Source organism: Drosophila tropicalis, unplaced genomic scaffold, assembly GCF_018151085.1.
Source record: "Drosophila tropicalis isolate 14030-0801.00 unplaced genomic scaffold, ASM1815108v1 contig_443, whole genome shotgun sequence".
Lineage (NCBI taxonomy): Eukaryota > Metazoa > Arthropoda > Insecta > Diptera > Drosophilidae > Drosophila > Drosophila tropicalis.
In genome coordinates, this window is record NW_027172907.1 from 2662330 (window position 1) to 2690196 (window position 27867).

Below are 27867 nucleotides of genomic sequence, written 5' to 3' on the forward strand. Positions count from 1 at the left end.
TCATCAACACTGTCACTTAACTACACTCGGCTATCGTTATCGAAAAACATCAGCTGTTTGTTTTCATCTCTGCCAAAATAATAAAAAAAAAAAACTAAATTCTTTTTATTTTAATGTGCCGATACTAATCTTATTTTATACGTAAACAAAAGTAAGTAGAACAAGTTTTTTTTACACTAAATGAATGGGATTACTGTTCTTACCGGTAACTGCGCTTACGTTGGCAGTGCTGGCAGCTTTAGCCACTCTATGCAATATCATAACGGATTTTACTTGCTTAATTAAGAATAGTTAATATGGGTAATTTCTAAATTATGTGCGTGTGTGTGTGTTTTTTTTAATTAGTAACTAATTATGGTCAGCGTTTTTGTTTTTTTTTTTTTTTTTTTGTGTTTATCGTTTTTTGTTTTTGGCTTTATTTAGCTCTCTCATCTCTAGCTCTCCCATATGTTCGCAGAATGTCGGAGCAGGCGAGAGAGAGAGGAGCATTCTATAAAAATAGTTAAAGATATTATTGTTAAGAATCGTAAATCAGAAGACGAATGAAGGCAAATCGCCTGCATGATATGTTGAGATTCAAGTAAATGAAGTTAACAAAAAGCAATAGCATGTGGAGATAGATATAACATCCGTACTGTGGATATTTATCTACAAAATTCAGCCCAGTGCGGCTGAGTGAAAAAGAGCGAGCGTGTTAGCGAGCGGAAGTGAGAAAACAATATACGAACCAACCAAACGAAGAAAATACAAAAAAAAAACGAATCAAAGCAAAGTGTGCAAAGCAATCAGCAATGAGTGTCTCGCGTGGCGGTAATCAAGCGCCGGATGATCTGGAGCCGCTGCTGCACGACGAGAAGAGCCGACCGATTGACAAAGATGTGGAAGCCTCATTACTAAATGGATCCGCCTCCAAGGAGTTTCGTGGAGCAGGAGGAGGAAATGGTGGCCCTGGCGGTCATGGAAGGGATCGAGAGGATTCTGGATTATTTTTAAAGAAAATCGGCAGTGCCTTTTTCTATGGCATCTCATCATTTATGATCACGGTGGTGAACAAAACCGTGCTGACATATTATCAATTTCCATCGTTCCTATTCCTCAGCCTGGGCCAACTGACGGCGAGTATTGTGGTGCTGGGTGTGGGAAAACGTTTAAAACTAGTCTCATATCCGCCCCTGCAACGCAACACATTCTATAAGATTTTCCCATTACCATTGATATTTCTGGGCAACATGATGTTCGGATTGGGCGGAACAAAGGCCCTAAGTCTACCCATGTTTGCTGCTCTGCGTAGATTCTCCATTCTGATGACCATGCTGCTGGAATTGAAAATCCTTGGAGTAAGGCCCACAACAGCTGTACAGATCAGTGTCTATTGCATGATTGGAGGCGCTCTGGTGGCCGCCTCTGATGATCTGTCCTTCAACCTGCAGGGCTATGTCTATGTAATGATCACAAACGCCCTGACAGCTTCGAATGGCGTGTATGTGAAAAAGAAGCTCGACACGTCGGAGATTGGCAAATACGGATTAATGTTCTACAATTCATTGTTCATGTTTGTGCCCGCACTGGCCCTAAATTATGCTACCGGAGATCTGGAGAAAGCCTTAAATTTTCCCAGTTGGAATAATCCGACATTTTTATCACAATTCCTGCTTAGCTGTGTTATGGGCTTCATTCTATCCTACAGCACCATTCTATGTACACAATTCAATTCCGCCCTGACCACCACCATAGTCGGCTGTCTGAAGAACATCTGTGTCACATATCTGGGCATGTTCATTGGCGGTGATTATGTCTTCTCGTGGCTCAATTGCATCGGTATTAACATAAGTGTCATGGCCAGTTTACTCTACACATATGTCACTTTCAGGAGGAAGCAAGCTCCAGATAAGCAGCAACAACAATTAGCTGTATCCAGCAGCAGCAGTTTCCGCACCCAAAGTGTCTAGACTCAAGCCAAAGCCATAATATATAATAATTCTATTCGTATTCGTATGTCGTATCCTTATACATATATTGTATCGTATCGTATGTCGTATAATTATAATTGTACTTTGTATATCCTTAAGGGATATTCTTGGTTGGGAACAATATTTTTTTTTTTTTTTTTAATTTTTGCTTTTAGCCTAAATTATTAAAAAATCTGACATTTTTTATTAGGCCATGCTTTCCTCATGTCTGGCCGCAAGGATACACCTCGTAATTCTGAACCGAAACAATTCTGGTCCCGTTCTTATCATAATATTAGGATTTTTTTTTTTAACATTAGACAACAATTTGGTTAACAGATTTTACTGTTTAAAAAAATAATTCCTAAAATTATGATTGAGATCGTGTGAAGAATTTGCTGAATCTAACGCCGGGTTAAATTCAAATTTCAGAAGTTCATTCGTCGGGTTATCCTTGCCGTCAGCAGGATACCTTTTTTTGAGCTAGCTTTGGAGGTTCATAACTTAAACAGCTCTCAAATGTTACTATTTTTTTTTACAAGGTTAAGAAAAAAAACACGATCCCAACCAAGAATATCCCCTCGAACTATATAAATCCTCTGTGTATATAGGCAAAAAACAAAAAAACCAACAAGAAAAACAAACAAAAAGTTATGTATTTTTAATATGTAATTAGCAATTATGTAATTTTAATTGACTTTTTGTATGCAAGCAAAACGATGAAAGAAACAAAATGAAAAACAACACACAAGTGTCATAAACTTACACACACACACACACACACACACCTACACAGAGACATGGAAGTAGCTTAAAAGGGGGGAAGCGATGAGGTATCCTCTTACAACAAGGAATGGATGGGAAATTCTTCCCAATTTGACGTAGTTCTATGTAAATAAATGAACGGGGAAAAAATCTTAATCCCAACGACTTGTTAATATCTAATTAAAGTGAGTCATTCTTTCTTTTGCTTTGACCAAAAGTGCCAACACTTTATTCTTCGTTTCAAAACCCACTCCCTACACCCATGTGAATAGAGAACTATGATTATTATGTATGACTTTTTTGTTTTGTTGTCTTCTTGATAAGATTGCTCCCGATAAGAATTGTTACCCACTTCCCCAAGTAGCCCCTTTTTCTTTTCAAGTTTTTTGAGGAGCTACTGCAGTAAAGTGTGTTTCATATTTCCTTATTTGCGAAACACCGCAGTGTCTTTTGTAGAACTGCCACGCGTTCCTCTATACGAACACACATAAATAAATAAAAAAAAAAAACACTAAAAAAAACAAGAAAATAAAGATTCTTTTGATTTTGACGACGACAAAAGTAATTGATTTCCCATACAAAGTCATTTTACTGATGGCTCTCCCTCTCTCTCTTACACACACTCTCTGTCCCTCTCTCACTCTCTTGTGTATGTGGATGGGGGCTTATCTTTGGGTTTTACTTAAACTTCTCATATCTCGACTTGGGCCGGCTCAGGTGCATGCCTAACAATAAGAACCAATTGCGTTGTATACATTTGGCGGCAATTACTCATCAAATTAGTCAAAAGGTCATTGAGTATATACAATACAACGAAATGTGTATGCTCTGAAAACTATATTTTTTTTTTTGGAATGGACCATCCATGTTTTCTTATACATATAATGGATAGAAATGATTCAATCACCTAATATTTTAACGTTTTAGGCTTTAAAATATTAAAGTTGTAGAACTCTTAATCTCTGTGAGGAAGAATTCCAAATTTTATGTTCTTATCAAGGAAATTGAAATAGAAATATTTTATTATCTAAACAAAAACATAGAATTTATGAGGGATTAAATGAAATTTTTGTTCAAGTACAAGGGAAAAGCAAAACTAATGAGTTTAAATGATTTTGTGGCAGGAAATGTGTGGAATAAGTACTAAAAACAAATAAAGATCAAATGATAGAAAAAAAAACTATATAATATACATATGTATAAGTATGTATATGTATATATTGTAAAGTAGAAGTCATGTTTCAGATAATAGAGTAACCCAATAGAGTGGAAGCATTGCCCCGCAGCATTTATTTCATTTTTATATTTTTTTTTTTTTTTTTTTTTTTTTTTTTTTTTTTTGGGGGGACTTCTACAAATATTAATGATGAAGGTGAAGAGGGAGGACGACGGTAGTGTGGAGGTTGGTCAAAAACTGGTTTTTGCAGATTTAACCGTTGGGCGCTTACGATTGTTTCTTCATTTTTCTTACACAAATAACAATTATGGACAAATTGTTTACTTAAAGTTGCGGCACGTACACGTATCTTCATACATATGTATATCGGGCTTGAAAAAAGAAACTATAGACAGTATAGAGATGTGTATGTATGTATGTAAACAGGTAGTAGTCAGGGTCATGTTAGAAGTCAACTCTGACTGAAGTGGAGTCGAATAGAAGATGATGCCTAGTGATGTCGAACCAAAATACTACGTCATGTTGTCTATTCACAGAGAATGATGCAGCGTTTGCGCTTAGCTCGCCGCGGATTGGCCTTAAGTGCGGTGAGAAGGCAAACAGTTGTCCCCGGCGAGGAGGAGCCCCTCGATGCCTATGAGCGGGAATATCTAAAGCAACGCATTGAGATAACCCCTTTTCAGAGAATGCTCTTGGGAGCAGGATCCTCTGTGGCTGCCATACTAGATCCAAGGCGGTAAGTTGAATTGAATATTAGTATTGAAGCATGTTAAAGTTCTTTTGTGGTTTTGCAGCCACGATATGATTGCCTGTCTGGGTGAGACCACTGGAGAGGGGGCTCTTTGGAATATACTCGACAGCATGGAGGCCAGCGAGGAGGGGCAACGCATTTTGGCCGATAAGCCACGCATACACACATCCACTATAGATTTTAAAAGGCTGGAAACCCTACCTCCAGATACTTTTGGAGCGGCCTATGTCAAGTTTCTCAAAGATAATGTGAGTAGTAAATGGAGCGTCTCTCGCTCTCTCCTTGTCGCATCTAATTGTGATTTTATTATTTCAGAATGTAACTCCCGATAGTCGTATGCCAGTGCGTTTCTTAGAAGATCCAATTTTGGCCTATTTAATGACTCGTTATCGCGAATGCCATGACCTGATTCACACTGTATTGAATATGCCAACGAATATGCTGGGCGAGGTGGCTGTCAAATGGGTGGAGGCACTCAATACGGATCTGCCCATGTGCTATGGCGGAGCAGTTTTTGGTGCTGTACGCCTAAGACCCAAGTAAGTTCAATGCTCTACCGAGCACTCGCTCTCCCATAAGCTCTCTCGCAGCAACTTATTGTTTGGTTTTTAGGCAACGTCGCGAGTACTTGAAACGCTATTTGCCTTGGGCCATTGATAATGGCAAGCGTATGAAGCCGTTGATGCCCGTTTACTGGGAGCAGCGGTGGGAGCAGAATGTTAATGAATTGCGTGCAGAATTAGGAATTAAGTTGTTAAAATACCAATAATAATAAAATTTTCAAAAAAATACGTTACATTGTGAGGTTCGATAAGTATCGATAAGTCGATAAGACATAAAACGATCTAGCCGTAGCCAGATCTAGCTAAGAAAACGTCACCGATCATGTTGCCAGCGCTTCGCATCACTAGACGCGACGGGTGTATTTGTTAAAAGAAACATGGAACTAAAGTTAATTTGTTTATAATTGCATTATGGGTGAAAAATTTAATGGTTTTAGCCACGACGAGATCATGAAGATCACGGGCATCACGAATGTGACCACCAAGAGCCATATGGAAGCAGGTAAATCCCTATTCCGTTTCAAATCAAAAGACATAAACAATAATAACATTTATTTGTATCCATGTATGTTTTCGTGTGTGTGTGTGCGTGTATGTGATTATTGTTTTTTTCTTTGTAGCTCTTCGTAGCCAACCCGGTATCCGGCGTATGCCCGATAAGATGTTCCGTCAGGCAGATCAGCTACGGAAACAACAAACCCAAGTGGCCAAACAAAAGAAAACAGAAACTGCCAAGGAGAAACAATTGCCCAAACTAGCCACCGCTCCCACACCAACGCCCACACCCCAAGGTAATGCTGTTGATGATGTCAAGGCAGATGAAACGTTAAATTTGGAACGTGGCATTAGTGATTCCCTTGTCGAAGCTCTCTACTTTGGCCATCAGAAGCCAAATCAACAGACAACAAATGGAAGTGCCACGTTGGCCCCTTCCTCTGGTAGCGAGACGACGATCGATGATAGTTCAATTCTTAAGATAAGCGCCAACACAGCCACTACAGAGGATGATAATGCCAGCATCTTGCCCAGCACAAAAGGCTCAACGAGCTCCTCGCCACATCTTAACACAGATTCACCCTTTAAGGGGATTTCTCTTAAGGATTTCGAACAGCATCGTAAAATGATTGAAGAACAAAATAAACAAAAGAAACAAATGCTCTATCAGGCCATTGAGCAACATACTCAGAAAACTGCTGCCGAATCTCGTAAAATTGAGGAAATACGCCACGAACTATCCAAACTGGAGAGTGATCTCGCTGTGGATGTGGCCCTTTTAAGAAAACAGATTGATAATGCGTGCATAAACTTTGCCAATATTGAGTAAATTGACAAAAACTCCAATATATCGAATTCGGGGCTAACCATGATATCTTTATTGTTCTAGGAAACATTATGTTAAAATCGAGGCACAGTTTCTGAAGGCTAAAATGGATCTGCACAATGCCGCAGAGAAGAAAGAACTATTAACAGAGCATCTTTGTACGGTGATTGCCCACAATGAGGACCGCAAAGCACAAAAATTGACAGAGCTTATGCAAAAAGTGGGCCTGGCGCCAACAGATGAGCCTGATGCTGCAGACAATCAATCGGATGGGCCAACGGGGCCGAGAACTTAACAAATTTAGCTATTAACGAGGGGCTCAAACATACAAATATACATATATATATATGAATACTATTCGTAAAGATAATAAATTACAAATTTTAAATGTCGTTAAAAAATTGCCAACTAAATTTATAAATGCAACTTCAAGAAATTTGTATTTTATATCAATATATCACCTAGGCATAATTTTAAAATTGATATTCCGATTCTGAAACGATTCGGAGATAAAACCGTTTTTGCGTTTCGGAATCGAGACCCACTGAAACGCAGTGAAGTGTGAACAGATGATGTTATCGACTGCCGAATATCGATACCATTGCACCAATGTTGCCACTAGGCAACTTGTTGCTGTGACGTCACGCACACATACAGACCAACACCAACGCAACTACTAGGCCCAGCCACACAGCCACACATTACGTCAATATGGCAATCTGTCAAACCGCCAATTACAACAATAGTAGCAGCAAAAATTTGCCATTTCATCAATATTTTAGGCATTTCTTCAATACATAAATAGTATTTGCTTTATTGAGATTTTAATTGCAATCAAGATAAGCAAAACAATAACAAAATGCACCACCAACCCGCCCATACACAGCCCCATCCGCCCCCGCATAGCATTCGACTCATGTCAGGGGCCGAGGAGAATCGACAGTATTTGCGAACGTTCATCCAAATGTACAAAGATCTGCCCGTACTGTGGGACACCTCACTGCGGGACTACACAAATCGAGAGAAACGAGCGGAGGCCTATCAACGATTGGTACCAATCTATCATTACCTGAAACGAGACGCCACCGTCGAGGATGTCAAAAAGAAGATCAATACGCTGCGCACCAACTACCGCAAGGAGCTGAAAGTGGTGGAGAGTGCCATTAGATCCGGTAGCTTGCACACTCCGCGCTGTTGGACATTTCAAGAATTGGATTTCCTGCGGAACACCGAGAAATTTCTGGCCGTCAATCCCACATTCAAGAATGAGCCACAATCTTTCGCTTTCAATGAGAACTCAACGTCGACAACGGCGTTTCTAGCCGATCAGGCGGGCGGTCATTATGCTTATAGGGGAGTGGGGGGACAGACACCAAATATCAGCGAAATGTTTCACAAATCCTTCGGTCATGGTCAGAAAGTTGATGGATTGGGTGTAACTTCGGCACCAGCAGCAACCATGATGCATCATCAGCCGCCAGGACATAGTGGAGATTATACATTAGGCAAAAGAACACGCCTATCGCCACCTCCAAATGCTGGTACCCCAGGCGGTGGACCAAATGCCGGCAATGATGAGTTACTTAGCATGGCCTGTGAGTATTTAGCTGGCTCCTATCCCGAAGAGGAATCCATTGCCCGCACTTGGACCCATAAATTAAAACGGTTACCGCGGGAGCAACGACTATTAGCTGAACGGTTCATCAATGAAATCCTTTTCGAGGCGGAGTCCAATAATCTGCATCGTGGCTCTGTGCAGATTAACAATAGTTTTGAGCCTTATGTAAGATTCCATGAGGAGCCAGCGACCACATCAACGTCAGGGCAGGAAGAGCAGGATAAATCTCAAAGTCCCAGTGTACACACATCCACCGAGAGTAGTTCAACAAAACCAAATGTAACAGTAATTGGTAGTGGTGGTGGCGGAGGCAGTGGCGGTGGTGGTGGTGGTGGCGTAGTAGGAGCTGCCTCTAACGGCGGCAATAGTTTTTAAGTGTTACTAAAGTAATTTTTACTTTTGTTTTATTTGTTATGACACATTACACACAAAAGAAATAAATTATAATAATAATAATGTTTATATCAAACAAACAAGATGCTAGCTAATCCACTCGCTGATATTCCACCAAATTTCGGGTGACCCAAACATAGGGCGAAGCACCAGCCAGAAAGAGGCAAGCACCAATCACAGGACGATGCAGTATCCAAGCGACAGCGGCTATGGTTAAAGCCAATGAGAAGGCAATTAGAAAATTTCCTGTAATCGGATATTGAGAATCAGGTGCTAGATTTATGAGTAAAGGAACATCGAGAACTAGAAGAAGAGCAAGAAGAATAGACATTAACAATCTTTGGATAAAAGTGTCAAAATTTGATGATTCTCTGTACTTACACAATATTCTTATGATTTTAGAGTTACAAGTGACACCAAAGAAGATCAGTAACCAGCCAATGAAACGCCAATACCAAGTATTTAATACCTGGGCACGTGACTCCAATTTAAATACCTCGGTGGCACTTAATCCACCCGGATATACCAATAAAATCGATGCACCACGCGATGTGGTATATGGCACTACTTTGTTGCCCTCCAATTTTCCCACAACACTAAATATTTCACCTTCCATGCCGGCAAAACTGAAAAGTATACGCAAATCACCAACTTCCGGATTGAACACATCATTCGTATGATAGTAGAGACCCAAATGGAGCTTAATGTTCGAATCTTCTGGTCTAATATCCGACGTTAGCTCACGATAATTGCTAAATTTCTCCTTTACTTCTGTTCCCAATTCATATTTGCCTATATAGACGGCATCGGCTATCTGAACATGACTTTCAATGGGAAAACTCGGAGGATTTCTGTGACCATGACGATTATAAAAGTTGCGCGAATCGACTATTTTATCCCGCCATTCACGCGAATAATAATAAGTACGCGTCTCCGACTGGGAACTCTCGCCAAAATGAGGCTCTCTGAAAGATAAACACAAATGACAATTAAAGTTTTTTTCGGATTTAATTGAGCGACTTACATAGTCTCCTCCACCCATTGATACATTTGCACACGTCTTTTCAGTTTCACTGCCATCAATTGGATATTATAGTCCGGTTCGGTTAGCGGTTCACCTATTAGAATTCCACCCGATATATGAACAATTCGCTGCTCAAAACTTTGGTCCAACTCTTCGCTGGTGAATTGCATGGAATAGATGTTGGTATATACCTCATCCAGGGCCAGCATCATGTGTACAGCGTGACCCTCATTCCAATAGAGTATCGCCGAGCCGGCTATAAAAAGGACTATGCCAAATAATGATATAAACCAGTGGGAGCGAAAGGTTTCAGCCAGATTAGCCATTCCATTGGACGTAAAAGTTCACTTTCTGCGGTGGCAATACAAAATGGAGAATATTTTTATGCCTATACCTTCTTGCACTTATGAGTAGTGAATGTACCTGACTCTCTGAATCCTCTCTAGCACTTGGTCTACACGTAAGAGGACAAACAGCTGATTACCAGATTTATTCGCTTAAAAAAAAGGTAACGAAATTTCAATGACGTCGTCAAATTATGGCAACGTTCAAATGATTCACACTCAAAAGCTAAACAATTCGAAATTGACAAGTTAATCATCGATATGGGCGATCATACTAATGTAAAGAAAAATCATACAAAAGTATTGTAATTTATAAATCTCAACGGGCGTTGAAATAACATTACCGCAAGACACTTTATGACGTCACATATAGTTTGTTGAGCGTGCCATCTCCTGCAACTTGGCGATACTTTTGAGCGATATCAAAAGTATCGATTCGGCCCTGTTCACAACATCTGGCAACACTAAACAAACAACAATAACGAACTATAAACAAATATCAATTTGTATATTCCTAAATCAAACATAATGGCCGCTTCCTCCGCTGAACATATATTGACTGCTGGAGCATTGGATAAATACGGTGATGAAGATTGGTTTAGCCTCCTTATACGATATGGCCTGTATGTGGGTGCCATTTTCCAGTTTGTATGCATTTCGGCAGCTGTTCTGATGGCCGGCGACGGTGATGAAAATTCATCTTTGGAAAATCACGAATCTGATGGCAACCGGGGTGAGATTGGAGAGCAACGCGAGGGAAATGGCAATGCAACGGCAAGGGCACGCCTACACAAAATGCGCAAACTTGAAAAGAAAAAGAGACGCTAGACTCGAGCCAATTCCATAGAATTTAAGTATTAATTTAATTAATCTAATAATTTATTTATATGTATAACTAAATCGAATAAAACTTAATTTATTATTTAAACATATGCATGTACATATGTAGTTATTCTTATAATTGTCTATCCCTGCACATGCAATATTAACGAATTGCCAGCCCTGCACTGTGGTTTGAGATGTTGAAGAAAATTACTCGACCAATTTATTTTTAGTTTCTTTTCGGCACCATGTGTCCCACTGTCAGCCATCTGATGGGGCACATGACTCAGGTGCAAGAAGGGAAAGCTAAAGCCCCTACCCCCTGAAAAAAAGAACAAGAAAAATGACACACAAAAGCAATAATTTTGTTCTTTCGTTTTTTTGTTGTTTTTCTGTTTGGCTGTTATCTTTAATTTTGGGAATAATATAAATAATAATAATCGTATATGTTATTATGCTGCACGTAATAATGTTGTTTTACTTCCCGTTTTTCGTATATGTATGTTGTTTTTTTTTTTTTTTTTTTTTTTTTTTAACTATAAACGTTTGTGTGTGTGTTTGTGTGGGTGTGTGAAGGTGTATTGAATGCACTCTCTCTCTCTCTCTCTCTCTCTTTCTCATTCTATCTGTCTCTTTCTCTATATATATGTATGTATATATAATATAGTATATAAGTTCATGCAAAAAGTATGCATAAACAATTTATCACTATTTTAATTAATTATACTTTATTTATTTTTTTTTTTTTTTTTTCTTGTAATTGTTTTTAATGAATTTTGCGTGGAATTATATTTTTAAGTCAAAACTCATTTTTCCAAAAGGATATCAGAAGGAAAAGGATGGGAGAGTAGTTGCTCGGGTATCGGAAGGGGGAAGGCAGATAGGGAAATTCGTTTCAAAAACGCTACATAGGAAATTTAAAAAAAAAAATACATATATATATATATATATATATATATATATAGGTATATTAAAAAAGTTACCAAATTACAACAACTCAAAAAGTATATATAACTTTTAGAAAGCTAAGAAGAAAGTTACTGGAGAGCGGGATGGTGGAGAGAAGAGGGTATTTGTAGGGTTTTTGGTAGGCTTGGAAGGGAAATATTAAATTCTTTATCGTTAATTTCTTGTTTGTTTATCATTATCATTGTTGTTGTCTAAATTATTGTTTAGTTACTCATCGTCACAAAATATAGTTAAATATATATCATATATTTGCTTTACCCCTCTCGCTCTGGCTCACACACAATCAACATCTCTGTCTCTCTCTCTCTTTCTTACTATATCGCTTTCTCTCTCTCTCTCTGCTTCTCACCGTCTGTCTGTTTGTTTATTTGTTTGTCAATCGTTACTCGTCGTTCGTTTATTTTCTTTTCCCCCCAAACTTGCACTCGTTGCACATCGTTCATCGATCGATCTTAACTAAGCTTCGGGCAGCGGCTTCAGTTCGCGTATCTGCCTAATCAGATATGCCTTCTCATCATTGAATTGCTCATCCTCGGAGCGATCCGTATGGAAATTAGTTAGAAAATCGACCAGTTTTGTTTGATTACGCAGCAGAATATCCAGTATCGGTTTCGGTTTATTCGGATTCGCAACAAAGACCTTGAAGACATGGAATGCCTCAAATTGTATATTGCGCGACTTCTCCTTTAGCATGTTCATCATCAGTTTCAGATTCTCCGGCTCCGATATATAGCGTGTCATCACCGTGAAATTATGCCTATCCAGTAGCAATTCACCCAATAGCTTCAAACTTTGACGCCGTGTCACATAATTCTCCGAATTCAAAAGTCGTTGATAGTGCTGGGCAAAGAACTTATCGTAGTTGGCATCCAGAAATTCAGCGCACAGCAATTTGTGACGCGTCAGCAGCTCCTTGAATGTGGAAAAAGCATCGGAGGCGATATCGAATGTGGATACCTCCACATAGCGGAAGAACTTGAAAAACTCATCCGAGTGGAGCATTATCTTGGCCAATGCCTCATACCTGGCGCATTCACGGAGCATTGTGCCCGAATTGAGGGCAATTTCAGGATGGGCATCTTCATATCCAGACATCAGAGTGAACAATATCTCCGGCTTTGTGCAGATGTACTCAACCGTTGGTGAACGCGTTCCAATTTGTCGTCGGAGCACATTGTTGAATATCAATGCCACATGCTTCTTGCCCTCGAAATCAATCCTATGCAGATTCTGTATTAACAAAAGCAACAGATTGCTATTGTATAGCTCCTGCGACAGTTGAGCGACCACATAATCGGCTGGCGGTTCAGCGTCACTGCTTCCATACAGCATATTTTTGATAGATACCAGATTTTTGCTAACATCCTCTTGCGCCTTCTCCACTTTACGGTCGCCGGCCTCCAAGGCATTAATGGCCTCCTTCAAAGCCTTGACCAATTCGACAGGCGTCTTTTGTGATTTTCCAAACAGTGGCATCTTGTTGATGATGATGATGGTTCACTTCAATCGCTCTCTCTCTCTCAGTTTCTCTGCGCCTGTTTCTCTCACACTTCTTTCTGCTGTTGCTGCTGCTGTGGTATTAGGGTTGTTGTTGCTGTTTGTCTTGCCTCAATTCTGTTCCTTCTTCTAATCGTCCTTGGTCGCTGTTTGTCGTTGCCGTCTTTGTGCAGGGCAAAAGAAATTAATGTTTTGGCAAATATCACGGTTTAATAATTATATTATTATATATTAACTTTTTTCGACTTTTGCTTTCCTTTTCTTGCTCAGTGCTCTTTGATAATTCAGTGTGGCCAGCGACGACGCTGCTAAATATACCAGCTGATTGTAATGCGTTAAGAACTTGTAAGAACAATGCCGGACTGTTCACTGTACGTCGATGTTATAAGAGTATTATCGATACTTACTTTTAAAAAAATCGATTACACAAGCAAATTCACTATAGCGTGGCGAATTCACGCCTGCGAATTGGGTACGTGTGTGAGAAAGAGACAAACCGAAAAGTCCAAAGACGCGCTTCGCCGTTAAAAAATTTGATTTATTTTGTGATTCCGACGCTTCGCCAAGAAACATTTACACAAAAACAACGCGGCGCTATCTTTTGAACGTATTTTGCAAGTGTTCAACGATTGAAAATATAATTAATACAAGCTACCGTCAATAAACTTCGTTTTCTTTTTTTGTGTGTGTGTGAGTGTGTATTTCAGGCGGTAGCGTGCTTTCAGTTTTTCGCGCCGCTTTTTAACTGGAAAAAAAGAAGAAAAGTTATGTCTTAGCCTCAACCAAACCACGTAGAAAACATCAACCAAAAATAAACAAAGCAAGCGGAACAAGTCATGTTGACATGAAACATACTTTGTGTTATTTAGTTGGTGTTGCTTAATATGTGCTGTGAATAGTTATTTTAAAATAAAAGAATTAAAGTTTTGTATTAAAAAAAGCAACAACCAAAAAGGGAAAATGGAAACAACCGAGAAGCAGCAACAAAAAATTGGTAAGTTTTACTCATTTTAATGAATTTTATCAAATTGTAGTTTGCAAATTTTTTTAGTCATAATAATGAACGGGTGCTAAAGGAATGGGGTTTGTTTAGAATAGGGCTGTAAAGAGCGAGAAAAATAAACCAAATTCGAGGCTAAAAGATGCTTATAAAATATGTCGCTGCCAGCAGCTAAAAAATATATACACATAGTACATCTATTTCATGTATAATTTTTTCATTTAATTGTTGTTTTTTGTGGGGGAAGAAAGAAGAAACGGCAAAACGACTGGGAATTTTAAGCTCTTTTTATCTTTGCGTTGAATTATTGAATTATTTGTATGTAGAAAATGTTTATCGTGAGTGGTGACCAACAGCACCACCCGACCGACCCTCTTCTCTGGTCCATTCACCGGCACTGTACCAAGGAGGAAAAGAGATAGCAAGAAGAACTATACAAACAACAACAAATACAGGAACAACAACATTGGCACAGCGCAATCGCAGCCGCCAGAGAGCGATTCCTCTCAGCAATGAGCAGTTAGCTAGTGACATCACTGTCCTGGAGTCGGGAGTCTGCCTGCTGCTGCTGTTGCTTGCTCTCACACAGGTAGAAAACATAACTCGCTCTCCCTCTCTTCCTTGCTTAGTTGTGCATGCTTGGGTTTGTTGTTATTTACCGCTGAGTTACCTACCCCTACGCATACGATCTCTCTGTCTCTCTCTCACTCTGTCTATCTTTCTGCAGCCTTACACATGTTGCTGCTTAGGGGCGCTGTCTGCCTCAATGTTAATGGCATTTTTACATCAACATGCACACTATGAATGGGTGTGTGTGTGTGTGCATCAAAGGTCCTTCTTTTGCTTCCGGAAGAGAGATCGCGAATTTTTCGTTACGGGATTTTTCTCTGATGAGTCTATTTGTGCCTTTTCCATTCTGAGTTACGCCTGTTTGATCGCTTTGTCATTTTTAAAGTGCCATTCAATTAGTTTGTCATCGTGTTTGTATTTTCATTTTTGGAAGTTGGCCAAATGACGAAAACAAGCCAAAAAAAAAAGAAGAAAAAGAGACGAAATTTCTGAATTCCCACAAGCAAAGTAATATACAGCCTGCGCGCACCTGTGCGAGAAAGGTTCGCACGCACACAAACACATAGAGACACACAAATTTCCCATCTCAAACCCAAAACGAACACCTGTGGCTCTGGATATATGCAAAAATATCGTTTTTGCGCCCTTCTTAGGCCATCATCTCAGTTGCAATTCAGTGTAGTTCGTGATCCTTCAGCATGATGTTGCACTCACCTTTAATGCCGACACCGCGGCGACTCAGTTTCGTCAAAGCAGGGACTGACTGTAAGAAATTGGTCACAGTTCGTCGAGAAGCCTTGTCGTATTTCACCTATGAAAAGCAACTCAAGCAAGCAAAACTTTGCCTTTGCCAGGTGTATGAGGACTTTACAGGTAAAATTTCATCAACCCAACAAAGCGTGGACTAAGAAGTGGAGGATGTGAAGGACTTCTTTATTTATTAAACATTGAGGACGTAGATAGGGGGAAAAATGTTCGAACTGAACCAAGTGTCAATCCAAATCTTAGTGAGTAGCTTTAATTATTAGTGTTTTTATTCATAAAGTGCTGACAGATCGATTCTCTCGCACCGCCTTCGTCTTCTCCCTAAATTGATGTCCCATTGTTTTCAATTTGTTTATACGCAAACGAAATTGTTTAAGTTTCTTATATAAATTGAGTTTGTTCACTGGCAACGGCGACGACTGACTGGTACGATCTAGAAAACATTATACCCCTGCACTTATTATACGGAAAATACATTTTGGCTAGCTCATAAATCGTTCATTAAGTAAAATTTTGCCATGTTTATCAATTGTTTACAAAGCGCACACCAAGCAACAACAACAAAAGTGTCTAACTATTGATACCAGGCGACTACGACTTCATAGATACCCTGTAAACCCGGCATACAAACGACTACTCATTTGAAATTTCCCTTAGTTAAAATACAATTACGCTTTTACCTTAAGTCTAAGTAAAAAAAAGAATCGTTTCTAGGGAGAAGGAACGAACGATCTTACCCCATCGTTCTCTGGACTTTGTTCAGTGGAATGAGACAATTGGCATCGGTTACAGCTGCACAGTTCTGGATAAAATGCATCAATTGCACCATTCACCACCACCACACGCCGTCCCCTCAATCTTCATTGCAATTTCTTGTACCATGCCGCGATTGGGGGCAAATGAATTGCACTTGAAAAATGTTTTCCTCCACTCTTGACATGGACACGGACTTGGAAGCGAGCACGGACCCTCTGGGACGGACGGGCGGAATGTCTTGTTGTGGGCGATGCAATTTGTATTTTGCTGCATTTTTCGGCGTGTGTCAAAAGTTCTATTGAATTGAAGGTTGACTCAAATGACCAACCCAACCACCCACTTTCTCTGCTCTTAGCACAATTAAAATTCATGTCGACAGTTTCACTCACAAGTTCTCATTTCTCTGTCAGTAGAAGCGATCTTCTATTGCCCTTCTAATGCTTCTTCTTTGAATACTTGTGGTTTGCAATTCTATTTTCGTTTTCGTATATTCCTTTTCATTTTTGGTGGCTCTTTTGCCACAATTGCGCATAAACAAACAAAAGCTGAATGAGCAAGCAATCATAAATCATCTAGAAAACAAAAAAATATTCCCAAAAGAAATGACACGCATACAAATACCCTTATGAGGGAAACTCCATGGAGATTACCCTAAATGAATTCTATATCTACGATTGGTTAAGACTTTGAATAAGCTCATATAGTCACCTGTCTCTGGCCGAGGACTCTCGCATTTCCACGTCAAAGATATATAATCTCATGCGCTTTCTCTTCTCTGTTTGTCTCCTTACAGAAATGTCGATTACAAGGGACGAACCACCAGCAACTCAAATCTGCTTGGTGGGCGATGCCGGCAGGGATATGGAAACGCTGCAGGCAGCCCACTCCTTTGGCATGCCAGTGATAATTTCTGAAACAGGAATGGAGTTCATCGATAGTAGTGGTAACGCTGATGGAGCCAAAAGGCGTACGTTCTTCGTCTTGCCAGATTTCGAAGGCTCCCTATATGAGACATTGAACAGCCGGAAGCAATGGTAAGTCAAAGATTAACAGAACGATAGGGAGACGGTGATGGGGAGGTGGGTACTAAAAATAAATCAAGAGATCTGCTTAATTTTAGCAGCTGAAGCTAAACAAATGTGTCAGTGTCGCGTTGTCGTCTCGTTGTTGTCTTTTCAAATTGAATTTGAAATCGAGACACACGCATGCTAGTCGAGTACCACCTACCCAACCCCCTACTCCCCTTCTAAGAGCCATGGGGGAGGGGAAAGGGGCAGATGTTGGGGAAGATTGACAGCGGCAGCTCCATGCGCCGCCGCCTCAAACCTAAATATCAGAAGCAGTTCTTTTCTTTTCTTTTTACAAATTGTTGTCAAATTTGAAACTTGCGCAAATTTTTCAACAATTTTCAATTTTTATTATTTATATTTTGCGCATATATACGAATATTTATCTACTTTTCCATTCATGGTTGATTAATTTGCCTGCTGCGCAGTAATAACCTACACGCTCCCGTCTCCCTATGACCCATCCCACTACGCTCCATTCCACTCCTCCCATTCCATTCCAATTGAGAAAATATTTCATATATTTCATTTTATTAACGAGCTGTTTGCATACCCTGTAAGATCCAGACCAAGATCGTCCAAAGTTAAGAACGTTCCCACGAATAACTGAAGTCGACTGAAAGAGTCAAGATATCCCATATGCAATTAAACTGTTGAGGTGTACGTTGTGGCAGTTTATGTCTTTTCTATAGGGTATCACAAAAGTCGCTATCCCGACTTTAAGTATCATTTCGTTTTTTAGTTTTTGGAGGTCACCAAATGCGTTTTTCAGTGCGAAAATTTGTTGCTCTTGAACCAAGAACATGTAAAGGAAAATTAGCAACGGAACTAAAGAAAACAGTCTCCGCCTCCGTCGACTTGTTGGTCATTAGAAATTATTATTTGTTGATTAGATTTTCATTCATGTTTCGACTTTTTGTGTTTTGTTCCCCCTATCCCCTCACTCTTCGCCAAAAAAAAAGGTGCGTAAACAAATGTTTTTGTTCGTTCTTTTTTCTGTTTTTGTTTTCGTTCTCGGGCGAGATAATTATACATTTTTTATGAGTCCAGATTTGTATACATGTGCGATAATTTTCCTTATTTTAATTTAATTTGTTATGGATATGGGAAAGGAACGGAAATATGTGGACGTTTGGTTGTGCTTTGAAATCTAAGAATCTGTTTACAATAAGATAACCACACAAAGACTCAACGAACAGAAAAGTTCCATCAGAATCATCTCAACGACATAAACGACTGCTTGGAGGCAGGAGATCCTAAACGGGTCGTGTGTCATCGTTATATCTAATGATCTTCTCTTCTCTCTGTCTTAGAAAACCAACAAACTTATGGCACAAGCCGTTCTTGATCCTTTTAGCTATTCTGTTCCAAAAGGGCTATAGAGGAGAAGCGCTATTCGCCAGGAGCTCCAAGAATATATATATATTACTATCAACACTATCGGGGCCCAAAAAATCGATTCAGGTTCTAGAGAAACAACAAATAGATCACAGGGCACTGCCTAAGGGCAAGACACACGCACAACCCTGGAATAATCGACTGGATCACTGATTTAAATCTCTAGTTACTCCAATCAACGGACCAGACCAGGTCTATGTGCGTCCTCAAGGCTAAGATCTAACCCAACCTATGCCTCTATTTATGGCATACTTTTTTGGGGCAATTCTATTGAAATTTACAGGAGGTACCGTCTGTTGTATGTAGGTCCCACTGTCCCATTGCCATAACCTAAGCTAACAATTTGCATAATTGAGATACGTTTTAGTAGATATCTTTCTTCTTCCACATAAAAATGGCAAATTATACACTTTAAAAGGAAATTCATTTATTGTGTGCTTAAGTCTTAAGCACTTGCGAAAGTTTCCCAATCGGGAGGGGCAGAGGTTGTAACTCTTCCTTCTCAGAAATGAATTAATTGAAATGAATGTGGTGGAGATTAAAAGTAATATTAAAATAATTCTGAGAATCAATATTCCCAACCTGTGTATATTATAGTGCCATTCCGATGATGAACTCTCTGTGTGTGTATATAGGATACATATCTCTCTCTATCTGAATCATTGGAATTCGCTTGCAATAACAAAAGCATTTAGTTGAATGAATGCTTTGCGGATTGCCTATTTTGGGTTTTCCCGCCCCTTCGGATCTGTGTTGATCTCTGTCACTCTCACTCTCTCTTTCTTACAATGACAATTTTCAAGAAAAGCAAAAGAAAATCGTTTGGGGGATTGCCGCAATGTTGTCGCACTGGCGCCAAGATTCTATAAAAAATGTGTATATAAATGAGAAACAAAAAAAACGATGTCAAATCATGTGGAAAAAGTGTTGAAAGACATTCCTGATATTCATTTTATTTCTATATATTTTTATATTATTCTGAAAATGCCTCAAGTAGATATATTTTATAATTTATAAGTTTCGATATGGCAAATTAATTGCGACGAGAAGCGAGAATCAACTGCGAACCGTCAACCAGTGAACGATGGATAGATGGACTGACCGACGGACGGACGGACGGATATGTCATTGACTGGAATATAGTTTTGACCCTCGCAAAGTTCGAGTGGAAAGGCAAAAGATCGCCGCACTTTACTTTACATATACAGAGGGTCCCCCCCAACAAATTGTTATTATTGTTGTTGTTGCGTGATGATCATCTGGAGGCCACTCAATCATCATGGGCCACGCTTCTGTTGGTGTGTTTCATCTCTCTTGACTCTTGACTAAGCAAGATAAGAATTTCGATTGTCCATGGGTTTTCCTTGGATACGAAATATTTGTCACCTGCTGCTTGCTTGCTATTTGCTTTGTTTACATTTGCTTACTCTCTGCCCGCTGTTTTCCCCCTCCTCCCACTTTTCCTCTTGCTCATTATCTGTCTCTCTGAGTGTGTCTCCAATTTTGTTATTTTCTGTGGCAAGGAGCAGCAGCATCATCATAATTTTTTGTTTGTTTGCTCATCTTATGAGAATTCATCATCATGCCACATACACACACCCATACACACAGATACATGGATGTCTCTGTTGGCATTTTCTATTTCCATTTCCCCACTCACTCGGATTCACACTCATATTCACACACTCACTCTGGCTGGGGCTGCTGCTGCTTTTTCAGTTCATTCTCAATTATTTTTCCGAGGCAAATCGGAGGCGTCGCGACGCCAGGCACTAGTCGAGTGTCACAATTGTCTGGGTATAGCTGCCCTCAAGAATCGAATTTAATCGTTTTGGCGGATCGTTTTTTATTATTGTTTATTCAACAAGTGACAAAATATCATGGAAATTTACCTTTATTGGTAAGAACAAAAAGTGATAAGTGAGAAGAAATGAGTGTGGGTGTGGTCTGTCTGTGTGTGTTTGTGGATCAACTAATGCAACATGACTATACGCTATGTATGAATGGATTCAACTTATGCGAGTTAACTTTTTTTCTCTCTATTTAAAGTGAAGTAATGCTAATTAGCATTATAAAATACTTTTCTGGTGTGAAAAACGAAGCGCCCTAAGTAAAAACCTTCAGAAATAGTCTTATTTTATAGTGTACATATATAGTGATTCTGTAGTTATTTGCATAACCCTTCCATGAAATGGTATATCAAAATCTATAAAATGTGCGGAACAAGGTTAAGGGAGCTTTTCCGAGCCGATGAAATTCTTGATATAGCCGATCTAACCATGTACGTCTCTGTCAACAGTTAGGGCGGAGTCTAATTAAGTCAAAATACATAATTATCCTTTGTCGAACAATTAGTAATTACGATCTGAATGGAAAATGGCACACTTAATTTTAATATAAATCCATCTTTTTATAATTTTTTACATTACTCATTTAATTTTCTATATATTTGAGCATTTCTACAAAGCCCCTTCCACCACAATCTGCAGAATGAGACTCTGAATTCTCTCAAAAAAAAAATTGGGAAAGAAATACAAACAAAATCTTTAACCACACACCGCACAATTACGCGACGCATTGATGATGCACATAAATTAATTTTCATTATATTGGCCATTTAAAATATCATAAATATACACCACCCCAATCCAACCCATCCCATCCCATCACATCCCATTTAATTCCTCTCCCAGTCATCAGTCAGGCGGCAGGCCGCCCACTTCCGTTCAATTGATTTGTTTATGAAAACTTCCGGCATTTCGCCCAAGAGAGCCAGCCCAGACACTTCGGGAAAGGAGGCAGAGACAGAGATGGAGGCACAGGCAGTCAGCAGCTGTTGTTCTCAGTAGAAGCTACAAGTCCGTCCGGGGTTATAAACAAAAGCCCTTTTCCCTATAAAACTTGATCTCTCCTCCATTCTTGGTTCTCTATTCTCAGTGGGAGTAGGAGCTGGAGCAGGGCTGGAGGTGATTGGAATTGGTTTCTTCTGATGTTGTATTGAAATGTGTATCTATCTATGGGGGAGGCCAACTGCCAAGGTCAATTGGGACATAAAAACCAGATTGCCTTGCATAACTCAAAGTGTGCCACATAAATATTTAATTGTATCTTTCCTCTTTGTATCTCTGCAGTATTTTGGGTCCTCCCGCGTTAAGGCATGCGGCTCAGTTGAAAATTACCATTGGGCAGAACACACGACCCATCTACAATTATGCCATGCAGGGCGTTGTGACCAGCTTCACTGGCATAAGAAAGCGGGAAGAGTTGGTGAGTGGACGGATGGATCGATGGCAGCGCACTCTGATCTTTGTGCTAAACTAACTTTCTATCCACAGACTAAAATGGTGCATTTGATCCACTCAATGGGCGGGTGTATTAAAAAGGACTTGATGAATACTCGCACAACCCATTTGATTTGCAATCAAAGTGGTGGAGAAAAATACCAGTAAGAGTTAATAATGGACAATATGCAATAAATTCGATACTAACAAAAATGTTTCTTCGCTTTAGATACGCAAAGACTTTTCGTTTGGCCGTAGTCAGGTCAGCTTGGGTATATGCCGCTTGGGATGAGCGGAATACCTTAAATTTTGATGCCACAAGGGAACATTTTACAAAATCGCACAAATTGAAACCTTTTGAAGGCCATAAAATCTGTTTTTTCGGTTTCCCGGCAGAGGATCATCAACATATGGTGGATGTTTTGTTGGAGAATGGTGGAATGTATGCCGAACTGGATGATCCAGAGTGCTCTCATGTGGTGAGTGACGATGGTTTGCCACCTTTGAATTTTCCTATGGTGCTTCTGATTAGTTTTTAAGACGTAGTTTGTGCTCGAGTTTTAATGTGCATGGTTTTTGGTGTGTTTTTTTTTTTTTTTTAATTTAATGTGTTCTTCACCTTCATGTGTGTCCTGTTGTCTTCCAGGTGATACCCGATAAGGGAGCTGTATTCACTAACCCCCCACCTTCATCCCATTGTAGTAATACTAATTCTCATTTTGAAACTACTTCCACCACAACAACAACAACAACGACTACTACCACCCCAAATACGACTCCACCACAAATGACTACAACTGACGAGAAACATTCCGACGAACTGGAAGACATACATTTTGACGAACGCTTGTTTTGTGATAATAATGATGAAGATGATGATGTGCTTCCCGAATCCGATGATGAATTTAAAGAGGATGAAACATACATTGAACCGCGTAAACCGAAACGCAGATGCATTGAGAACGACATCAACAATGATTGTTCCATTGTTGATTCGCCCGTTTTTGCTGCAAGACATAAGGAACAAAAATTGTTAAGCGTTGGCTCCTCCATATCGAGAACTATAAAACGTTCGGTTAGCTTTGTATTGGAACCAAAATCCAAGAAACCCAGACGTAACAGCACAGTTGTTCAAGATCTTGACTCACTGTTTGCAGAAAATCCTATAAATTATAATAATAATAATACACCTGGTAAATTGACCTCATCGATACAAAAAACTTGGACCGGATTCCGTAGACGTTTGGCCTCGACAAATAGTCCATATTTGGACTATATGGCCACACCACCAAGACCTCCCAGACGAATGTCTGTCACGCCGGAGACACCATTAAGTCAAATGATGACCTCACCGGAACGTCGTGTATTAAGAGGAGGACTACGAGTAGAAACAGGAGCAGCAGCAGAAGGAGGAGGATCAGCAGTTGTAGATGGTGGCATCGTCACTGGCAACGTCTCGGCAATTTCAACTCCCAAGACACGCAAACGTCGCCGGGAGAGTCCTCCATGTAGCTCAAAACAGAATGCATTATCTAGTCAAACCCAAAATGCAGTCGAATCGAATAATCAAACGGTATAATAAAAATATATATATGTACATATTAACGAAACGATCTCTCCACTCTTTCATCCTCTACATTTGGGGGAAAATACTTTGAAAATCATGAAAATTATGCCCTCAGCATAAAGAATAAATGTTATAAATGTAGTTTTGTAGGCTTAAGTATCGGTTTAACGGATTTGACGAATGGAATCGACTTCTGTGAAGGATAACAGTCCTAGTCTCATTGTCAGTCATTCTCTTTAATTTGAATTTGAAACATTTGCGTGCGAAAATTGTGATGTTTGGGAAATAGAATCTCCCCAGTTTTTGTTGTTTTTTTTTTTTCAACTTTCTAAATATGAATGTGTCTTATGTTAATTGTTATTACTTATTTACTTCACATGAACCCAACCCACACACTTACACCCACCACCCCCCTTACTTAATTTTAACCTAATTGCTTCTTCTGGTTTTGTTTTTTGTGTTTTATTTTTTCTCTTGTAAATAATAATAACCTTCATTTTTTTTGGTATGGGTTTCCTCCTTTTCTCACACTGAAATTAAAGCGCAAAGCAAATACAATAAATATATACATAAATACCAAACAGCTTGAATAAAATTATATAGTTTTAACAACAAAAACAAAACAAAACAGGCAACAGAATATACAAAAAACAAAACAATAGAAGAAATAAAAAAGCTTATGAACTAACAAATATTTGCACAAATGTTTCATTCACATTGAGGAATTTTTTTGATAAACAATTTTTGCGCACTCGATTTTTATACATATATTATTTTTCTTTTTACATATATTTTTCGATTTTCCTTGCTCGCTTTTCATCGTTTTTCAAAGTGTTTGCCAAAAAGAAATGTGCATAATAAAAATGTTTTGTTTGGGCCTATTTGAAAAATTTATTGTGCTTGCTGCTGCCGATGCCGATGCTTAACTTGATTATAACTCTATATATGTATATAAATATATATAGATAAATAAGAACCCACTGACATGCACACAATATGTAATATTTATATATTTGAAAACAAACAAAACATTTTAGCACATTTTTTCCAAACTAATTTTAATGTTGCGCGACTTTTAATTGAAAAAATCTTTACAATATTTTCTTTTCTCAATTCCCATTTCCCATTTCTCGATTCTGCTATTGCCCGATCCTCGTTGCTCATTGCTTAGGTGGTTGATGAGCATACAACTACGACGAAACCAGAGCCGAATAACAAGAGCTCCCATATATTGAAATCGGATTGGTTTTGGTACTACATAAAGGATGGCTATGCCAACGAACGGGACTACTTGTTTGGAGACGTGAGTTATCTGGCCAACTGCAACTTATTCAATAATATTCGAAATGATCTATGTCTATATTCATTCTCTAGTACCTGGATACCTTTGCAAACACCCCAAGTACAGCTGATCGTCCCGAATCGCTGCTGTTTAGCAATAACAAAAGGAAACGCAAACGTATTTCACAGCGTCTGCAATTGGAGGGGACTCCATTGGGCTCCAGCAAGAGACGGTCTTCTGTATCAGAAGCTGGCCTCTTGTCTGGTTCGAATAGTTTTTTCGATTGTACAACCAGTCCGGATAAATCGCAGGGAGACAAGCTGTTAATGCAGGCGGGAGAGACGGAAGTTGGTGGTGAATCCTCAACGCCGGCCAAGAAATCAATGCGGTTTAATCATTTTATGGATTTCTTTACCACGGAATCAAATTATGTCGGGATATTGGATACCATATTGAATGTGAGCGGCAATATTATTTTCAAACTAACTTGACTTCATTAATGTCCTTTTTCTTCCATTCAAAAGTTGTTCAAAAACAAACTCGATGAGTTGGCCGAAACCGAGAACGATGAATTGCTCAATAAATCTGAAATCAAGTCGATTTTTGGCAATTTCCTACCCATACATGAGGTGCATCAATCAATGCTTGAAAAATTACGCGATATGCATTCGAATTGGCATGAGGATTGTCTTATTGGTGACATTATCATTCAACATCAAGATCAATTAGTCAGAGCCTATCCTCCCTATGTGAATTTCTTTGAGAAAATGAAAGAGCAACTGCATCGTTGTGACCGGGAATATCCTCGTTTCCATGCATTCCTCAAGATTAACCAGATGAAACCGGAATGCGGTCGCCAGAGCTTGGAAGATCTAATGATTCGACCAGTTCAGCGATTGCCAAGCATAAGTCTATTGCTAAACGACATCCTTAAACACACCACGGGCTCTAATGTGGACCATGCGAGGCTCGAGGAGGCTCTGAAGGCAATCAAGCAGGTTATGTTACACATTAACGAGGATAAACGGCGCACCGAGTCGAGAATGGCTATGTTCGATATATTCAACGACATCGAAGGTTGTCCAGCGCATTTGGTCAGCTCCAACAGGAGTTTTATATCGAAATGCGAAGTGAATGAGTTATCCGAATCGCTAAGCGGCCGTGGCGACAGTTTATTGTTATTCCTTTTCTCCGATTCCATTGAGTTGTGCAAGCGGAAATCAAGAGGTTTCAATACGGCCAAATCGCCAAGTACGGCCAAAACGCACAAGCATATTAAGTTTATTTCATTGAATACGGTTCAATTTGTGATCGATATAACGGATAGCTCTCGTGCATTTGGCCTCCTGCTTCGCGATGAGAAGGAGAATCTATATGCATTTAGCATAACAGACGAGGAAACGGAGAAATCGGTCTATGTTAAGAAGTTGTCCATGCAAATTGCTGCTCACACATGTCGGACTGATGCTGTAAGTTTCTCTTTGCTGCGAGGATATATCACTTTTGTATATTTATTTGATGTGTGTTTACTTCTAATCTAGAATAATATCTTGCTATGCCACACTTCCAAGGAACTGCAAGTGGACATAAGTGATACAAATGTCAGTACTTTGAGCAAGGCTTTCAAATTGGCTGCAAGGACACGCCTTAAGGTGGGTCTCAAAAGAGAATTGATATACTTGAATAATGTGCAATCGTTTTTTCAGGTCGGTCGAGCGTTCTCTTTCAACAAAACTCCAAACAAATTGAAACGGGCTGTATCTACTATAATGACATCGCCCTTTGGCAGCAACAACTCATTGACGCCAGCCTCCCAATTGTCCCAAATGCGTCTGGCTAGCTGCACTAACATCAATGTATGTGGCAGGAAAACCAATTCGAACATCATATAGCAGTAATTAATGACTCATTTCGTTTTCTCCTCAACAGGAAGTGGATGATGACGATGAGGATATGCGCAGCAATTCGCCCTCAACGCAATCGGTGCCGCCGCTTTCAGTGCAGCCCACACGCAAGAATAAACCAGGCGTTGACCGCATATAAATCCGTTGACAACGAGACTCCAAGGACTCGCCAATGTATTCCAAACTAGAATCTCACTGCACTACTGCTACACCACACACACACACGGAATCACACACTCGAAATCACATACACTCTAGCTCCCACTCTAATCGCACCACAAACTGATCGAAGACAAGGACGCATCCTCAATTGTAAAATGTATACACTCATTCTTCGTTTTAAGCTAATTTTTCTGTTTCTGCTGAGTTCTTATTCAGCTCTTTAGGCAAAATGTTGAACCATTTGCCCCGATCGCTACTGATTAACTGTATATATCATCCACACGTATTAGTTCTCTCATATATTTCTGTACATATTTGTATGTCCCATTGTAACTAATCTTAAATAGTGACTAGAAAACGCATTCGCTTATGATGATCTTTCGATCCATACGCCGCGAATCGCTGTGAATGTTTACTGAGTAAATTTTTTTCTTTTTTTTTTGTATTTTAATATTTAATATATAAAGATAAATTTAACATTAATATATTGCATATATAAAGCAACAACATTTTATATAAACACCCAGCCTCTTTTAATTCTAATATTGACCTCAGGAATGGTCGAATGCTGGGATTGATTTCGTGATTCTATTTTCTTTCATAGAGTATAAACCGATTTAACGCCTCTTCAATGAGATCCATGCGATGTTCGCAATCTTTCAAAGTGTTGAAGTGTGCTTTCAAAGGTTCGACCATCAATGATTTATTTAGCATCAGATTGATGCTCTTCTATCATTCTGCAGTTGCCCACAAGCCGAAGGTGGCCTTTTCCCGGCTGTTTTATTTGTGTTGTTGCTGTTGCACTAGCTGATTATATTCCAGAATTGACTTCCGCCTACGAGATAGACAGAGAAAGAAAAACTTTAAACAATTGTCATGTTGATATGGTTAATAACCATATGAAGAATTGTGCCATTGCTTA

The 27867-nt window shown here is 39.4% G+C and overlaps 8 protein-coding genes and 1 long non-coding RNA gene across 11 annotated transcripts; 6 read left to right on the plus strand and 3 right to left on the minus strand.

Annotated features, from left to right (window-relative positions):
- The first annotated feature begins 15 nt into the window (after window positions 1–15).
- Coq4 (Coenzyme Q4) lies at window positions 16–5433 on the plus strand. Its single transcript, XM_068285725.1, has 5 exons — window positions 16–151; window positions 4428–4627; window positions 4686–4890; window positions 4958–5181; window positions 5255–5433. Exons 2-5 carry the CDS (start codon window positions 4431–4433, stop codon window positions 5409–5411), a joined length of 783 nt encoding a protein of 260 aa, XP_068141826.1. The 5' UTR covers window positions 16–151; window positions 4428–4430; the 3' UTR covers window positions 5412–5433.
- On the plus strand, window positions 463–2870 carry frc (fringe connection). The gene has a single exon (XM_068285723.1). It carries the CDS (start codon window positions 792–794, stop codon window positions 1947–1949), a length of 1158 nt encoding a protein of 385 aa, XP_068141824.1. The 5' UTR covers window positions 463–791; the 3' UTR covers window positions 1950–2870.
- A 111-nt stretch (window positions 5434–5544) lies between the features above and the next one.
- Gorab (Golgin, RAB6 interacting) lies at window positions 5545–6927 on the plus strand. Its single transcript, XM_068285724.1, has 3 exons — window positions 5545–5707; window positions 5826–6525; window positions 6590–6927. The coding sequence occupies exons 1-3, from the start codon at window positions 5617–5619 to the stop codon at window positions 6819–6821; spliced, it is 1023 nt and encodes a 340-aa protein (XP_068141825.1). The 5' UTR covers window positions 5545–5616; the 3' UTR covers window positions 6822–6927.
- A 230-nt stretch (window positions 6928–7157) lies between these two features.
- Window positions 7158–8620, plus strand: LOC137573788 (uncharacterized). The gene has a single exon (XM_068285824.1). It carries the CDS (start codon window positions 7386–7388, stop codon window positions 8517–8519), a length of 1134 nt encoding a protein of 377 aa, XP_068141925.1. The 5' UTR covers window positions 7158–7385; the 3' UTR covers window positions 8520–8620.
- Window positions 8532–10159, minus strand: Tmem43 (Transmembrane protein 43). The gene is made up of 4 exons (XM_068285825.1): window positions 9985–10159; window positions 9562–9912; window positions 8919–9502; window positions 8532–8840 (listed from the first exon to the last, which is right to left on the minus strand). The coding sequence occupies exons 2-4, from the start codon at window positions 9885–9887 to the stop codon at window positions 8629–8631; spliced, it is 1122 nt and encodes a 373-aa protein (XP_068141926.1). The 5' UTR covers window positions 9888–9912; window positions 9985–10159; the 3' UTR covers window positions 8532–8628.
- Window positions 10160–10366: 207 nt separating this feature from the next.
- LOC137574217 (protein anon-73B1) lies at window positions 10367–10833 on the plus strand. Its single transcript, XM_068286386.1, has one exon. It carries the CDS (start codon window positions 10434–10436, stop codon window positions 10731–10733), a length of 300 nt encoding a protein of 99 aa, XP_068142487.1. The 5' UTR covers window positions 10367–10433; the 3' UTR covers window positions 10734–10833.
- Window positions 10834–11090: 257 nt separating this feature from the next.
- On the minus strand, window positions 11091–13550 carry Mo25 (calcium binding protein Mo25). The gene has a single exon (XM_068286301.1). It carries the CDS (start codon window positions 13170–13172, stop codon window positions 12153–12155), a length of 1020 nt encoding a protein of 339 aa, XP_068142402.1. The 5' UTR covers window positions 13173–13550; the 3' UTR covers window positions 11091–12152.
- Window positions 13551–13668: 118 nt separating this feature from the next.
- Window positions 13669–27465, plus strand: LOC137574273 (protein ECT2-like). 3 transcript variants are annotated; one of them, XM_068286486.1, is made up of 12 exons: window positions 13669–14187; window positions 17078–17318; window positions 21881–22016; window positions 22085–22194; window positions 22260–22509; window positions 22677–23603; window positions 24769–24900; window positions 24972–25337; window positions 25404–26348; window positions 26421–26531; window positions 26586–26735; window positions 26809–27465. In XM_068286486.1, the coding sequence occupies exons 1-12, from the start codon at window positions 14154–14156 to the stop codon at window positions 26920–26922; spliced, it is 3516 nt and encodes a 1171-aa protein (XP_068142587.1). In that variant the 5' UTR covers window positions 13669–14153; the 3' UTR covers window positions 26923–27465. The 3 variants fall into 3 exon arrangements, with proteins under 3 accessions (XP_068142587.1, XP_068142589.1, XP_068142588.1); XM_068286488.1 differs by lacking the exon at window positions 22677–23603 and having other exon boundaries at window positions 13673–14187; XM_068286487.1 differs by lacking the exons at window positions 13669–14187; window positions 17078–17318 and adding an exon at window positions 20541–20649.
- On the minus strand, window positions 15676–16416 carry LOC137574324 (uncharacterized). Its single transcript, XR_011031977.1, has 2 exons — window positions 16266–16416; window positions 15676–15961 (listed from the first exon to the last, which is right to left on the minus strand). It is a non-coding gene; the product is annotated as an uncharacterized lncRNA (long non-coding RNA).
- Window positions 27466–27867: the final 402 nt, after the last annotated feature.

Coding starts and splice junctions, on each gene's coding strand:
- Mo25 (XM_068286301.1), bottom strand. CDS start 13,172: ATGCCACTGTTTGGAAAATCACAAAAGACGCCTGTCGAATTGGTCAAG.
- frc (XM_068285723.1), top strand. CDS start 792: ATGAGTGTCTCGCGTGGCGGTAATCAAGCGCCGGATGATCTGGAGCCG.
- Coq4 (XM_068285725.1), top strand. CDS start 4,431: ATGATGCAGCGTTTGCGCTTAGCTCGCCGCGGATTGGCCTTAAGTGCG. Junction 4,628..4,685: donor GCCATACTAGATCCAAGGCG/GTAAGTTGAATT, acceptor GTGGTTTTGCAG/CCACGATATGATTGCCTGTC. Junction 4,891..4,957: donor TCAAGTTTCTCAAAGATAAT/GTGAGTAGTAAA, acceptor TTATTATTTCAG/AATGTAACTCCCGATAGTCG.
- LOC137574217 (XM_068286386.1), top strand. CDS start 10,434: ATGGCCGCTTCCTCCGCTGAACATATATTGACTGCTGGAGCATTGGAT.
- LOC137574273 (XM_068286486.1), top strand. CDS start 14,154: ATGGAAACAACCGAGAAGCAGCAACAAAAAATTG. Junction 22,195..22,259: donor AGTGGTGGAGAAAAATACCA/GTAAGAGTTAAT, acceptor TCTTCGCTTTAG/ATACGCAAAGACTTTTCGTT. Junction 24,901..24,971: donor GGGACTACTTGTTTGGAGAC/GTGAGTTATCTG, acceptor TTCATTCTCTAG/TACCTGGATACCTTTGCAAA.
- Tmem43 (XM_068285825.1), bottom strand. CDS start 9,887: ATGGCTAATCTGGCTGAAACCTTTCGCTCCCACTGGTTTATATCATTA. Junction 9,503..9,561: donor CAATGGGTGGAGGAGACTAT/GTAAGTCGCTCA, acceptor TTTATCTTTCAG/AGAGCCTCATTTTGGCGAGA. Junction 8,841..8,918: donor TAAAATCATAAGAATATTGT/GTAAGTACAGAG, acceptor CTCTTCTTCTAG/TTCTCGATGTTCCTTTACTC.
- Gorab (XM_068285724.1), top strand. CDS start 5,617: ATGGGTGAAAAATTTAATGGTTTTAGCCACGACGAGATCATGAAGATC. Junction 5,708..5,825: donor CAAGAGCCATATGGAAGCAG/GTAAATCCCTAT, acceptor TTTTCTTTGTAG/CTCTTCGTAGCCAACCCGGT. Junction 6,526..6,589: donor ATAAACTTTGCCAATATTGA/GTAAATTGACAA, acceptor TTATTGTTCTAG/GAAACATTATGTTAAAATCG.
- LOC137573788 (XM_068285824.1), top strand. CDS start 7,386: ATGCACCACCAACCCGCCCATACACAGCCCCATCCGCCCCCGCATAGC.